The sequence below is a fragment of the Cuculus canorus genome, chromosome 20, assembly GCF_017976375.1.
Source record: "Cuculus canorus isolate bCucCan1 chromosome 20, bCucCan1.pri, whole genome shotgun sequence".
Classification (NCBI taxonomy): Eukaryota; Metazoa; Chordata; class Aves; order Cuculiformes; family Cuculidae; genus Cuculus; species Cuculus canorus.
This window is the reverse complement of record NC_071420.1, coordinates 3,628,475-3,641,720: the sequence shown is the minus strand read 5'-3', so window position 1 is coordinate 3,641,720 and position 13,246 is coordinate 3,628,475. Positions and strand designations below refer to the sequence as shown.

The 13,246-nt window shown below is 40.9% G+C and overlaps 1 protein-coding gene across 1 annotated transcript in view; it reads left to right on the top strand.

Moving 5' to 3' along the window:
• ULK2 (unc-51 like autophagy activating kinase 2) overlaps positions 1 to 13,246 on the top strand; it is a 40,115-nt gene that overhangs the window by 24,956 nt on the left and 1,913 nt on the right. The window contains exons 16-27 of the mRNA XM_054084880.1: positions 1,685 to 1,822; positions 2,852 to 2,997; positions 3,228 to 3,308; positions 6,054 to 6,340; positions 6,464 to 6,657; positions 7,153 to 7,262; positions 8,107 to 8,259; positions 8,987 to 9,195; positions 10,513 to 10,691; positions 11,614 to 11,732; positions 12,075 to 12,232; positions 13,087 to 13,222. Coding sequence (XP_053940855.1) covers positions 1,685 to 1,822; positions 2,852 to 2,997; positions 3,228 to 3,308; positions 6,054 to 6,340; positions 6,464 to 6,657; positions 7,153 to 7,262; positions 8,107 to 8,259; positions 8,987 to 9,195; positions 10,513 to 10,691; positions 11,614 to 11,732; positions 12,075 to 12,232; positions 13,087 to 13,222 — 1,910 coding nt within the window. The remainder of the gene's footprint in view (positions 1 to 1,684; positions 1,823 to 2,851; positions 2,998 to 3,227; positions 3,309 to 6,053; positions 6,341 to 6,463; positions 6,658 to 7,152; positions 7,263 to 8,106; positions 8,260 to 8,986; positions 9,196 to 10,512; positions 10,692 to 11,613; positions 11,733 to 12,074; positions 12,233 to 13,086; positions 13,223 to 13,246) is intronic.

The window sequence follows — 13,246 nt, the reverse complement described above, 5'->3', positions numbered from 1 at the left end:
GCTGCTTGGGGCACACTCTGAAGGAGGCAGTGTGAGTCTGATATTCTACAAGATGGTCCTTTTGGACCATACTTTTATCTTTTTACAAAATATTGTGGCCTATGAAACAATTTTTCTGATAAGCTGATCAAACTGAATTAATTTCAAATAGAAGCTGTAACACTTCTCTGGCTCTAGGCAAGATAGGTAGAGTCAATTCACTTTCCTGTGGTTAATGTCTAATTTTATTCTCTGTATCTCAGAGAAACAAGATTTACGTGCAACTCTGCACACATCTGTGTTGCATTTTCTCTATAACCAGTAACAAACCACATCAGACTGGAAGATGCTTGACCAGAGCTTGGCTCTGGGCCTGAGCGAGGAAGCCGTTGGGGAAGGCTGAGTACTGTACCCTGCCTCTCCATCACACTAACACAGCTTTACTCCTCCACTTAACTTTACAGCTCACAGGGATGTGCGAGAGCAAGGGAAGGCATTTCCCATGCCGAGTACTTCAAACGTGCCTTCGTGGTCTCCTCAATGCCACTGCCACAGTTTAAACAACATCAGCTTCCCCTCTCCCAGAGGCCAGGCCTAGGGAGCCTCCCTCTGCCCACTGCCTGTGTGTGGTTTCCAGTGATGAGAGCAACTCCTCACATGGAAGCTTTCAGACCTTCCACCAACCGTGTGCTCACATTTGACTTCCAAATTACTTTGTGGTGTCTAGAAACTGTGTGGCTATGAAGGACAAATTTCTTTTCTTTTGCTAAGGAAGCTCTATGGATATTAGAAATAATACTTCACTCTTAGAGGTACCACAGAGAGCAGGATAAATACAGTCAGAAACCCAGATTTCTGTTCAGCTGTAGGCTGTAGTTGAGCCCTCTCACTGCTTATTCTCTAGAGCTCATTGTAGAACTTTTTTCACATTTCCTCTAAGAATTCCTAATCTTTCTCTGAAGAGGTGGTCAGTAAAGGCCAAGATACTAAAGTGATTGTCTTCCAAGCAGCCCATTAGTATGAAATTCTTTCCATTGAATTCTGTCTTCCTTTAAAAGTGTTGGTAACTGATTACCTTGCAGTGGTTTGATTCCCTTATCAGGTAGTACACTGAGGTAAGCCGGGTCGCTGACACTTCAGTTGAACTTGGGTAACGCTACTCTGCAGTTTGAGTCTGGATTAATGTTCAGGTGTGTGGTTTGGGTCATTTTGTCAGTGGTTGGTTACATAACATGTTTTCCTTTTGCAAGTTCACGGTGTCTCTTGGGATATCTCTTGACTGTGCTTCAGTGGCTTTTGTACACATTCCAGCCCTGCTGCTGAACTTCCTGTTCTTAGCGCAGTGGGTTTTCCTAGAACGCTATTTTGAAGCGTGGTAAACAGCGCAGGCTGATTGGCAGGAAGTCGGAGGGATCTGTAGATCGCTGTGAAGCGTGACGGAGTGCTTCAGCCAGTATTGCACTTTCGGTTCTATCTGATACTGGCCAGTATAAGAGAGGTAGGTAGTAACAAACAGTTTCTGATCTTCCTCTGTGAAGAGTTAGAGCTTAGTTAGGACAAGCTGAGTTTATGTTGCCTGCAGAGAGTCTAGAAGCTGGTTGTTTACCTGTTTCCTAGATTTTCTTGAAATTTCAACAATGGTACAATTCAGGGAGAGATCTTCATACCTATATTCAACACCTCTCTCCATGCTTTCCAACTTCAGGCATTGTCAGCCTTCCGTATCCCCCCGCACCGAAACGGCACCCATCCCGGTTCCCACTCAGCTACGGAATTACCAGCGCATAGAACAGAACCTCTCCTCTACTGCCAGCCCTGTGTCAAACCCCCATGGATCACCAAGGTGAGTCTGGATTCTTTTAACTCCTTTTTCTTGGTTCTAGTTTGTGTTTGTGCCCTGACAGATGTCCATACTTTCTTGCTGATGTCATTGTTTCTGCACAAACACTAGAGCGACATTTTAGTGATAAATAAGTCCTTCACAATCTCAAGATTGTTGGATGGGCACTTGAAATTTTTCACAAAAACAAAATGAGCTTGTTCTTCCACTCAAATGCATCCCAGGAAGGTGAAAAGATGAAGTCTTGCTTTTTTATTCCTCTTTGTGTATTATACGGCATTACATCATAAACCAGAGAGTCAGTAATAAGTTATGTTTTGTTTTTACACATGTAGTGATGAGATGAATGCATTGTTCTGTAGAATATCAAGGAAACAATTTTTGGCATGCTAGCGAACCGGCTTGTCTTATTACAAAGCTGTACTGTGCCGCGCTTATTCTCTACAGGATCAGAACGGTGAAGGTCAAAGACTCAGGCACAGGGTATTTGGAACTTTGGAGATCTTTACAAAAACAAAGCCCCTGGTTCGTTGCATTTTTTTTCAGGTTCTCTGATTTTATGACAGTTGCCACACTTGGGGAAATGTGTTTTCCTTAATCTGTTCTTAGTTAGCTGCCCTGTACACCAGACCCAATATGAAATCTTTGTCATAACCTTTGTCCACATAAAAATGGGCATTTTCAGCAGTACATTCCACTTGATTTTAAAATTAAAAATTTGATGATTGAGGAGTTTGAAGATTAGGAATCCATGTACTAGGGGATATCTGCTTTAATTTTCTCCAGTTAACAGACTGTTATGGCATTGAAAGTTTAAAAGCCCTTGTGAACAAAGGGAATTAAATCTTGCTGGTTTTCAGTATGGGAAGCTTAGCTCAAGTTATTAGCTTAATAAGCTTAAACATCCTAACTTTCTCTTCAAATATCAGTATTTTCTTCAACTGATCATTATACTCCTCAGGGAATTCTGAAGCTTATCTCAAGCAACCACCATCGCTATAGTGTATGTAACCATTCTTTTCACCTTGTTAGAGCTGGAGTAGTACGACGTTCGAATACTAGCCCGATGGGCTTTATGAAGATGGGCTCCTGTTCTCCAGTGCCAGCTGACACAGCACAGGGTGTTGGGCGCAGGTTATCCACAGGATCTTCTAGACCGTATTCTCCTTCACCGCTAGGTAAGCCCATAAATTCTTAGTAGTAAAGGCTTGTCTGGAACAGTATTCCAGAATGGTAGTTCTTGCTTGTAATTGTCTTAAATGAGAGTCTGCCCAACTAGGTCTCATTGGCAGAAATAATTTCTGTTAAATGACTCACAGAAGTAAACTAACTCAGTTTTATTTTGCTTTACCTTCATTTGTAGGTGAAGTATAAAGAGTAAATTCACATTTTGATTTTGTTTGTGTAGTTGGAACCATACCTGAGCAGCTTGGACACTGCTGTTGTGGACAGCTTCAAGGGCATGAATCAAGGAGTAGAAACTTCTCAGGTGAGTGACTTTGGACAAAGCAACCGGTATGATTTTGATAGAGTTTCTGCAGCATTTTGTAACAGAGGAAGGTCAACAGTACATTCTAATGGGTTAATAGGAAGCACTGGGTAAGTGGTACACTGAATTTCTGTAGAAATTTAGCCCAATTGTGGCTGTATCAAGACATATTTTCCCATAATTAATTCCCTACACAGTAAGAAACTGACTGAAGTATCTTTTTCTCAAGACAAAAAAGCAACTCTGATTATGCCTGTCTTTAAACAGGGATGCAAGGGATGGATTATAATGAGTGGTAGTAGCGTGCTTCTCAATCTGGTTTTGATAGGCCAATCCTCAGAAAAAGGAGGAAAAACTGCCAGTATACGGCCTGCGGCACGTTTTCCTCATTCCCTTAGGATATTGACTGGGATCTTATGTTAGCGTTGCTAAACATTCAGTAAGCTTTGCAAGACATAAATCATTATGGCATGCCAGCAGGGAAAAAAAATGGTTGGTGAGAAATAGACTTGAAAATGCTCTGAGACTGTTAAAAATGGAATCACGCTGTAACACGAGAAGGATAGCCCATAAGAATATGCAACTCTGCAACACATTCTTTCGCTTTATGCCCATTTTGGGTGCATTTTATCTAAAATACAAGGTATACTCTGTATTTTGACTTTCTGAGAGGTGATGTTGAAACTGCATGTGGTTTTATCCATTATTTAAACACACTTCAAAATCATCTGGAGACGATAGAGCCTTGATTACTTGGAGTAACCTTGTTTCAAATATCTGGGAATGGTTTCATCCACATGATAGAAGTTCTATGATGTGTCTCAAAAATTGCCTTCGTAATTGCTATGCCATTGTCAGTCTCAACAAAAGATGAGGAATGAGTAAATCTTCAGATTTGAAAGTCTCTTATATAAAAAAAAGGATGCTTGTGAAGAGATTACAAAGCAGTGTGTGTGCTTTTCTTGTTGAATCTTTTCTTTGAACAGAATTTTGTAGGGCTCTTGGTTTAGTGCCTTTTGCCAGTGTTAAACTGACTTGTACTTGTAACATACCCCAGCACTGGTTTTATGGCTGTAAGGGTATTTACTGTTTCATTTTTCACCTGTTTCTTGCATTCTTTTCCTACTGGACTTTATTTCTTAATTACAAATTACTGCAGTGGCATTTCTACAATTCCACAAATTGCAGCAAGTCTGTTTCTCGGAGTTTAAATGGGTGTGGGAAGCTGTCTTTTGCTTCTGGGTTGAAGTGAGGTCATCTGTACTGAGATTTTTCTAAGGACTGAAGATGTCTGTCGTAACGTGGCTTCTGAACTAATTGAGTTGCTCTTGCTGCCAGTGGCAGCAGAGGACAAACTTGTGATTCAGGAGCCTTCCCTGTGGTGGCAGTAACACTAGAACAGTAAACCAGTGAGGTTTAAGACCAGTTTCTGAAACAACAGGTGACAACTTTCAGTGCCATGAGACTGACGAGTAGAGGGATTTCAAAGAGCAAATTCTTGGCTGGAAAGTTAATGAGAAATAGACTTGTTCTCTCTGCTGGAGCTGCAGGCAGAAAGGCTGTTCTAAAATGTACTGTTTAATGGAGTGGAATGAAATCAAGATGAAGTAGCTCATACTCAAAATCTAACTAGCAAAAGCCTAGGCTTAAGAAGGGTGAAGGATTTGTCTTAACAGCTGGGCACTTCACTGAGAAAACTGTAAGAAGTTTGTGATGCTTTTTGAGTGTACATTTATGAAACGGAGCCTATTTCATAAGGTTGTCTTGGCCAGCTCTTAAAAAACTTACTTAGTTAGCATGTTTCATTTTCAGTTTTGCCCTTTTGTGTTTTAAATGTGAGTGAAATTGTTTTATTTGGGAAGCTGTGGCTATAAAGCTGAAGTCTTATGTACTGTTTGTTACTTTGCACAATTCCTCATCATGAGATGTAAAAATATCCCAAGGAAGAGACCATTTCATCAAATTCGGTTTCCTTATTTTGAAAGAGGAAGGGCATCTTTGAGTAGATGAGATGTGCACAAGAAATATTTCCCCAAAGCCTTCTGTTCAAATGACTGCTTGTAGCTATTCCTGTTCCATTTGCTTTGGGAGGAACTTTGCACTTTCTTCTGAAGTGCAGACTTCCTTTGCACGTAATAAACTTCTGAAAAATACTCAGTCTGAGAGACCGCAAAGTAAATGACTGCCCAAAGTAATGACCCCAAACCGTTCTATCAGAATAATTTGCTTCTTTTTATTACCTAATTCTCTTGCAGGAACTGTGAGATGGACTGCCTTTTGTGCCTGCAAATGAAGTCATTACATACAAAACAACTTATTAACATGCAATGTTGCATTCAGTTACTTCTTTGCAAGAATATAATTCCAGTACTTGAGAAGCTCTCTTCAACCTAGCGTCTCGGTGGCTGCACTTGAGATTTCAATAAGCTCTTCCTGCTGAATCCGGCCACTTTATTTGTCTTGATACAGGTTGCCAGAGGTACTGCAGCTGCCAGGACAGCTGTCACCCTGAAATCTTGCCTATTTGGCAGCTTGAACATCTCATCAGTCTAACATAGCCTTAGTCCGACAGGCTGAATCCGTTCTGCTTGCTATCTAGTGAGCTAATGATCGAATGTGTCTCGTGATAACTCGTGGTCCCATCTTCTTTCAGTTTAATGTTGATCTCTGGCATTTTGGGTTTTATCGATATGCTTTCCCAGCGATGCAAGTAGAATTTTACTTCATTGTTTTTCATCCCCACAGGTTCTCCAATACCACCATCTCAATCTCCACAGTCTCATTTGATGGGATCAAGGTTGCAGAGTGCTCCTACTCTTACGGATATTTACCAAAACAAGCAGAAGCTCAGAAAGCAGCATTCAGACCCAGTCTACCCATCCTATGCTGGATATGGATACAGTCATTCTCCACAACCAAGTAGGCCAGGTAGCTTGGGAACATCACCTACCAAACATATGGGATCGTCACCCAGGAGTTCAGACTGGCTGTTCAAAACGCCGTTACCAACAATCATTGGATCTCCTACGAAGGTTTGTCAAGTTTGCCACTGACAGTAAAACGTGAAGTGGTAATACACTGTCTGAAACAATTCCCAAGAATATTTTGGGGTTCTAACCTTGACTTTTGTGTGTTCTTGCTCTTGATTCTTAAAGGCAACAGCTCCTTTCAAAATACCTAAAACTCAAGCATCCTCCAACTTGCTGGCTCTAGCTAATCGCCAGGGCTCGGCAGATACCCCATTGCAGCCTAAAGACATTGCTGACCCAAGGGATTTCACGCACTTCCAATCAACCCAAGGAGGTGAAAAGCAGGCAGGAGAACAGCACAGTAAAACTACATTCGGCAGGTAGGCATTGTAGTACGTATAACCTGTGAAGTTGGGTGGGTAACATGACAGAAGAATGTCTGTTGCATGCAGCAGCTTGAAGAGGAAGAGTATGCAAAAAGTGAGCTGTGGTTTGGTCTCTACAACAGAAACATTTTGTGCTGTGTATAAATATAGCATGGACTTCCTGGAGTGCTTTTTGTTGCTTTCTGGTTCCCTTTTGTTTTGATTATCTGAGTATGGAATTTTGTTGCCTCTGTGAAGCCCATTCAGTTTTCTGCTTGAAAATTCATATGACAAAATTTGCAGTATAAAACTTTAAGGGAAAAAGATTTCTTTATTTTTGTGATTAGCTCTGTTTCAGTAGCTCCATGATGAACAGCGAGACTTGGTGTATTTTTGTGGAGGAGTTCTTTATAATAAATACCAAAAATCTGAAAGTCAGTTGTAGTTGCAAGCTAGATAGGAAGATCTTACTGAAGAACTTTGTTGTGAACTACTATGTTTTCTGTCTAGATCTGTTAGCACTGGGAAGCTGTCAGATCAGCAGGTAAAGACTACCTTTGGTGGCCAGTTATATCAGGGCAGCACAGACAGCCTCAATACAGAACGACCAATGGATACAGGTAAGGAACAGACTGGTTAATCCAAGCTGTCTTTATGTGTGAGATTTTTTTCTGGAGTGCCAACTAGACACAGTTCTGCTTCCAAATTCAATAATTGGTTCTGGCAATTTTTAGCCTTGGTACGGAAAGCTTTTTTTAATCTTGGAAGGGGATATGTTCCAATTCTTTAGCATAGCTTTAAAAATAACTGAGATGGGAAAATACCTATTTCTGTGCTCAACACAGAAATATCTCAACTCTCTATACTGGCTGGAGGGGTTTGGCAGTTTGGTTTCTTTTTTTTTTTGGTTGGCTGGTTTTATTTTTAATACAACATTTGTGGCTGTTTCATTTCTTAATACCACTCCATTTTCATATGAAAGTCAGCTTATGTACTTCTGGGTTATTTGTCTCCTCTGTCACTCCTCGACTTGTCTCTTGTCACAAGTGGCCACCAGGAGTTTTCACCTTGGGTTTGAGCAGATGGGAGGAGTTCTGCAGACAGGACTGGTCTTCTGCCTTCAGACGTGTCATGGTCTGCCTTTGGACTTTCTCTGCTTTATCTTTTGCTGCAAGACTAGTGTTGTCCTCGGGCTCTCAGAGCTTTTATCGCTCTTTTTGAGGTGGGAGTAGAGCGAGGAGAGATTGAAAGTAGAAAGATATGTGCAGACTGTACCTTGACTCTTTTGGTGTCTTGCCAAGGCTGCCCACTCATCTTTATTTGCTGTCAGAACTTCTGACTAGTCCAATTCTTGGACCTACATCAAAGCACATTGTGTTGCAGTGCTCCAATTTGCTGCATATAAGTACGTATCAGTATGATTATTTGTAATATGGTCTAACTTGCTGAGCCTTTCTCTTCCAGCTCCAGCTGGGGCCTATGGAATTGCAATGGCACCTCCTTCCATGGGAAGCGGGGCAAGTTCTCGGGCTGTCATGTTTACTGTTGGGTCCCCCCCAAGCAGCGCTACCCCTCCTACCTGCACCCATATGGTCCTCAGAACAAGAACCACCTCAGGTAAGGCTTTCCTTACAACTATGAGCTGTTATCAAAACAATATTTAGGCGTGCCCACTTCTTGGGCCAGTGATTTCATTACTGTCATGCACAGTAGGTCCTCTGGGCCGTACAGTAAGTGCTCTGTAGAGATCAATACCAGGTGACTTCTGCCGTTTCTCTCCTAAAGAGTGGGCCAGAGGCATGAATTTACAATACAGTTGTGTGTAACCTGTGCACACAGCTTTACTCCACCACAGGGAGTATAATAGATCTATATAACAAAGGTGGAGAGGAAAAGTTAAATTTCCATTTGTGCATTTTTGCCTGCTGCTGTGCGTTGTACCAGAAACAGCACACACGGGGTGTGATCTGACTGCATTTCGGCGTGTCAGCTCTATTGCCTGATATCAATGATTTCAAGGCAAAGGTCTTCATCTGCTCAGGATGAGCAGGAGGCTGCAGCGGTGTGCTTTTGTGAACTATAGCACAACCTTTGATCCGTACAATCCAACTGTCTGCCCTGAAATCCTTGTCAGCTGTTTCCTAGAATCCCTGTTATGAATCCTCGCTGGTGTTACCGTGTAGGCTTTGCATTCTCTACAGAGCAATGCAAGGAATAAGGAGGAGAGCCTCCCCAGAGTGAATCTGTGATGACTACTGACTTGTCATTTGCTATCATCCGCAGCCCCAGCGCTGCGAGATGGAACAACCTGTTAGACTGAATGTGTGTGTTATTTTTCTTGTAGTTGGATCAAACAGTTCTGGAGGGTCTCTCTGCTCTACTAGTGGCCGTGTATATATGGGCTCTCCTCCTGGTATTTATATGGGTTCTTCTCCTCCGGGAGCCGAGGCAGCTCCGAGTCTGAAGTACATGCCTTATGGTACTTCGCCTCCCAGCTTAGAGGGCTTTATCACTTTTGAAGCTCCCGAATTGCCTGAGGAAACTTTAATGGAGGTATAGAAAAAATAATTTAATGTTTTATAATGTATAATGCTGCTCAAACAGAGACATGGTACAAAACAGGACTGCTCAGTGCACTTCGTAGTTTCCTCTTCCCTGTCTCACGTATTCTTTTGTAAGATCTTGAAAATATTCCTGTACCAATTGTGGCCAATTTCTCTTTGGTAGTCATTCCTGGCATTTCATGTATTCAAACAGGTAACCAAGGAACATGACTGCTTCTGTTAACCAGAGACTTCCAAAGAGGCTTCTGTTTTAATGCCAAGTCTCTGGACGTGGATGCTGACAGGAGCAATATGCCTCTAGGCATTGCTTTTAACTACTTCTTTGCGATCAGTTGATGACGTTAAATCCTACTTGTGGGAAGAGTGTCCTACATTTTTTTAAAACGTGTGGAGGAGTGACACTTCAAAAAGACAAATTGAGGTGGTCTTTCACCAAAATGCTGTCCTTGGACTGTAAATTTCTCAAGACAGATTGCTGATCTGTGTTCTCATTCACATCTTGTTGGAAGGTGTTTGGATACCTATTGAATCTGTATGTTACATGTGAATGTTTGTCATACACTGCATTCTTCCCACAGATAGAGTGTAAAATGTATTTAGAGCTGCATTACTAATGGAAATATTATAAATATTGCTAAGATATCTTCGATTAGTTTTGATGAGTAGCTTTTTTTTGGAGTAGAGGCTATGTATGTCGTATCTGCTGTAGTCACCAAGAAATAGGTAGTTGTTAGCTCAAATTGAAGTTGTTTAGTTTAAATTCTTAACTTTGGCAATAGCCACCTTTTAACACAATGCAATTTTAGATCTAAGTGTAAATCAGAGGGAAGCTGATAAGTATTGAGCATTAGATTGCTTCTCTGGGTAGGTATCACGTCTATTGTATAATAAAAGCCAAATGTTCCTCCTGGCTTTTCATACAAGTGCCGAGCATACTTTTGGGCTGCTGATAATATAATAACAAGTAATATTTCCCACTTGTGATTCGTTAGTTGCTCAGGTTTCAACAAACATAGAACTCCATGTCCCAATTCCTTTGGCTTTGTTGAAAGCCTCTGCAGTACAAGCTACAGTATCTTGAAATCATTAATGAAGAGAGAGCAAGTTAATATCTGTTGACCTGTTTGGACCCGTTTGGTTCTGTAGTCTGTAGTGCAGGCTCTCCCACAATGATTTATGATTCTATGATTTCTGCATAGAATCGACAAACCAAGAAAGTCCTCAAACAATTAGCAAGAGTTTTAAGTGTACTTGTTTGCTTTATAACTTATAATGGTTAACTTGTTGTCGTCTTTCCCTCTGACAGAGAGAACATACAGATACACTGCGTCATCTAAACATGATGCTGACATTTACAGAATGCGTTCTGGATCTGACAGCCATACGAGGAGGAAACCCAGACCTGTGTACTTCTGCAGTATCACTGTACCAAATCCAAGAGAGCATAGTTGTTGATCAGATCAGCCAGCTGAGCAAAGAATGGGGGTAAGTATGCGGTCAAATAGTATCAAGAGAAATAGTGAATATTGAATACATCAAGAATGTATGCAAATTATGTTCTTTTCCTTGGGAGTGACTGTTTTAATGTATGGAATCTTTTGTAGGAGTAATTTTGTAACAGATGAGGACAGATCAGAAAGAGCAAAGGGTAGAGAGACATTTGCTAGCAGACAAATAAAAAGACAGTGTTTTCTGTTGGGAAAAATGGTCAGAAGTTCAGGCTTGAGGCGCAGCAGTGCATTTCTAAGCTTGGAAATTTGTGTACCAGCTTTTGTCAGATCTGAGCCCTCACCTCTCCCTGTTGACGAGGCTGAAGCAGCAGCACTGAGGATGGAGGGTGGGAAGGGGAAAGGAATGTCCTAATCTGGCCTTTTTTAGTGGAACAAATTAGCCCTAATACAAAATTAAAATCAAGGAGAAAGATGAGAAATTTGGAGTGGTGGGAAAGGGCAGTTCTACTTCCTGCCTTCTTTCTGAAAAAAAAACCAGTAACAACAACAAAAGCACACACAAAAATAACCCTGCAAAGTGTTTGCTTTTCACAACTGAGAATTCCAGGGGCATAGGAAATGGCACTGCAAGGAAAGTACACTCAGTCACTTGTGGTAAGACATTGACCTCAGTCAGATAATCCCCACAAATAAATGTTCCTTTTTAAAATGTCTACTTTAAAGCAGTTTGTATTTGCTGCCGCATCTACTAGATGAGCAGATGTACTCTCAGCCCGTGACAGGATGTTTGTGAAGGGAAGGGAGGGGTGGAGTTGCATTTTAAGCATCTGTCTTCTTTTGCTGCTGGGTCCTATGTAGGCTTGTGATTTAAAAGTGCTGTCTGCCCATGCCTTGAATGTGTTCAAGACAGGTGTTTTAATACATAATTACTTCTTTTTTCTACCTCCCCTTCCTAGACAAGTAGAACAGCTGGTGTTGTATATGAAAGCCGCCCAGTTACTAGCATCTTCTCTGCATCTTGCCAAAGCACAGGTCAAATCGGGGAAACTGAACCCGTCCACCGCTGTTAAGCAAGGTAGATGTGACGTAATCTGATTTTTTTTGCTTGTGAATTTTCTTTGCTGATACACGGCTCAAAAAGCTTAAGTTGCAACATTTGTTTGTTTTCTTCTATCCAAGAGAATTATAGGTATGTACAATTGCACAATTCTGATAGTAAACAAAGACCCAGCTAGCAACTGTTAAGAAATGGGTAGTTATTAACTGGAACTAGAAGTTATTTGATACATACCTAATTCATAGAACTGACAGAGTAAATAAAAGCACTAAGCTGAACTTAGGCTATGCTGTTGTTTGGTTGTGTAAGATTTTTTGACTGGGGTTTGGGGTTTTTAATTCTTTTCTTACCTTCCTTCAGTTGTGAAAAGCCTCAATGAGAGATACAAATTCTGTATCAGCATGTGCAAGAAGCTGACGGAAAAGTTGAATCGTTTCTTTTCGGACAAGCAAAGATTTATTGATGAAATCAACAGTGTAACTGCAGAGAAACTCATCTACAGCTGTGCTGTAGAAATGGTAGGTCGCTCCTTTTATCTAAACAGTCAGACATTGAGGCAAATTGCTTCCTTGTCTCACATACTTCCACATAACCAGAAAATAGAATGTATGTTTCCAGAATTCTATTCATGGTCATTTTTGTTAGTCTTTCACTCTCTTTCCTGTCCTGCCTTAACTGTGGCTAAAGTTCCTGGCAGATACTGTTCCTCGGGGACGTTTCCCTACATCAGCACATTTGGTACATAAACACTAGGAAGTGAACTCCTAAGCCACACTGCCCTGTGTGCTGAGCTCTTATCCAGGAATGCTTCCTAAAGCATAGAAGCAACAGAAGCAGCTTCATCAATCTGCCAGGTCAATTTGAAGAGCATCAGCCTTATCCATACAAAGCCAAAATGATAGCAAATGTGGAAGCTTTTTCATGTAATAGATAAAGTCTCTATCTGCCATGGAGCAGCTGCAGTAACCATACAGGAAACTTAACTGCTTTTAGGATGAGAGGGAAGTCTTTTTAACACAGGTGTCACAAAAGATACTGGCAGATACTGTGCTTAACCCTGATAAGTGGTGTAGTCTTGCACAATTAATTTGTCTTCTTTACAAGAGAAAGTAGGCATAATACATGTATTTAGTTATATGTTGTTATAAAATATGTTAATACAAAAGGTGTTTTTATAGCTTATATATGCAGAATATGCTTAGAACAGACTCTATTCTCTCAGACTGTTTTGTTGTCTTACAGTTATAGAATCAGCTAAATTAAGCCTTCAAAATTATTTCTTAATGACGCTTCGTATCATTCATTTTTAATTTTTTCATTTCATTACTTGTCTAATGCAGTTTATGTAACTGAATCTCCCAAACAATTCCAGGTTCAGTCGGCAGCGCTGGATGAGATGTTTCAGCAAACTGAAGATATTACATATCGATACCACAAAGCAGCCTTGCTGCTGGAAGGACTGACTAAAATACTGCAAGACCCTGCAGATATAGAAAACGTACACAAGTGTAAGTTGATGTTGTTGAATAAAA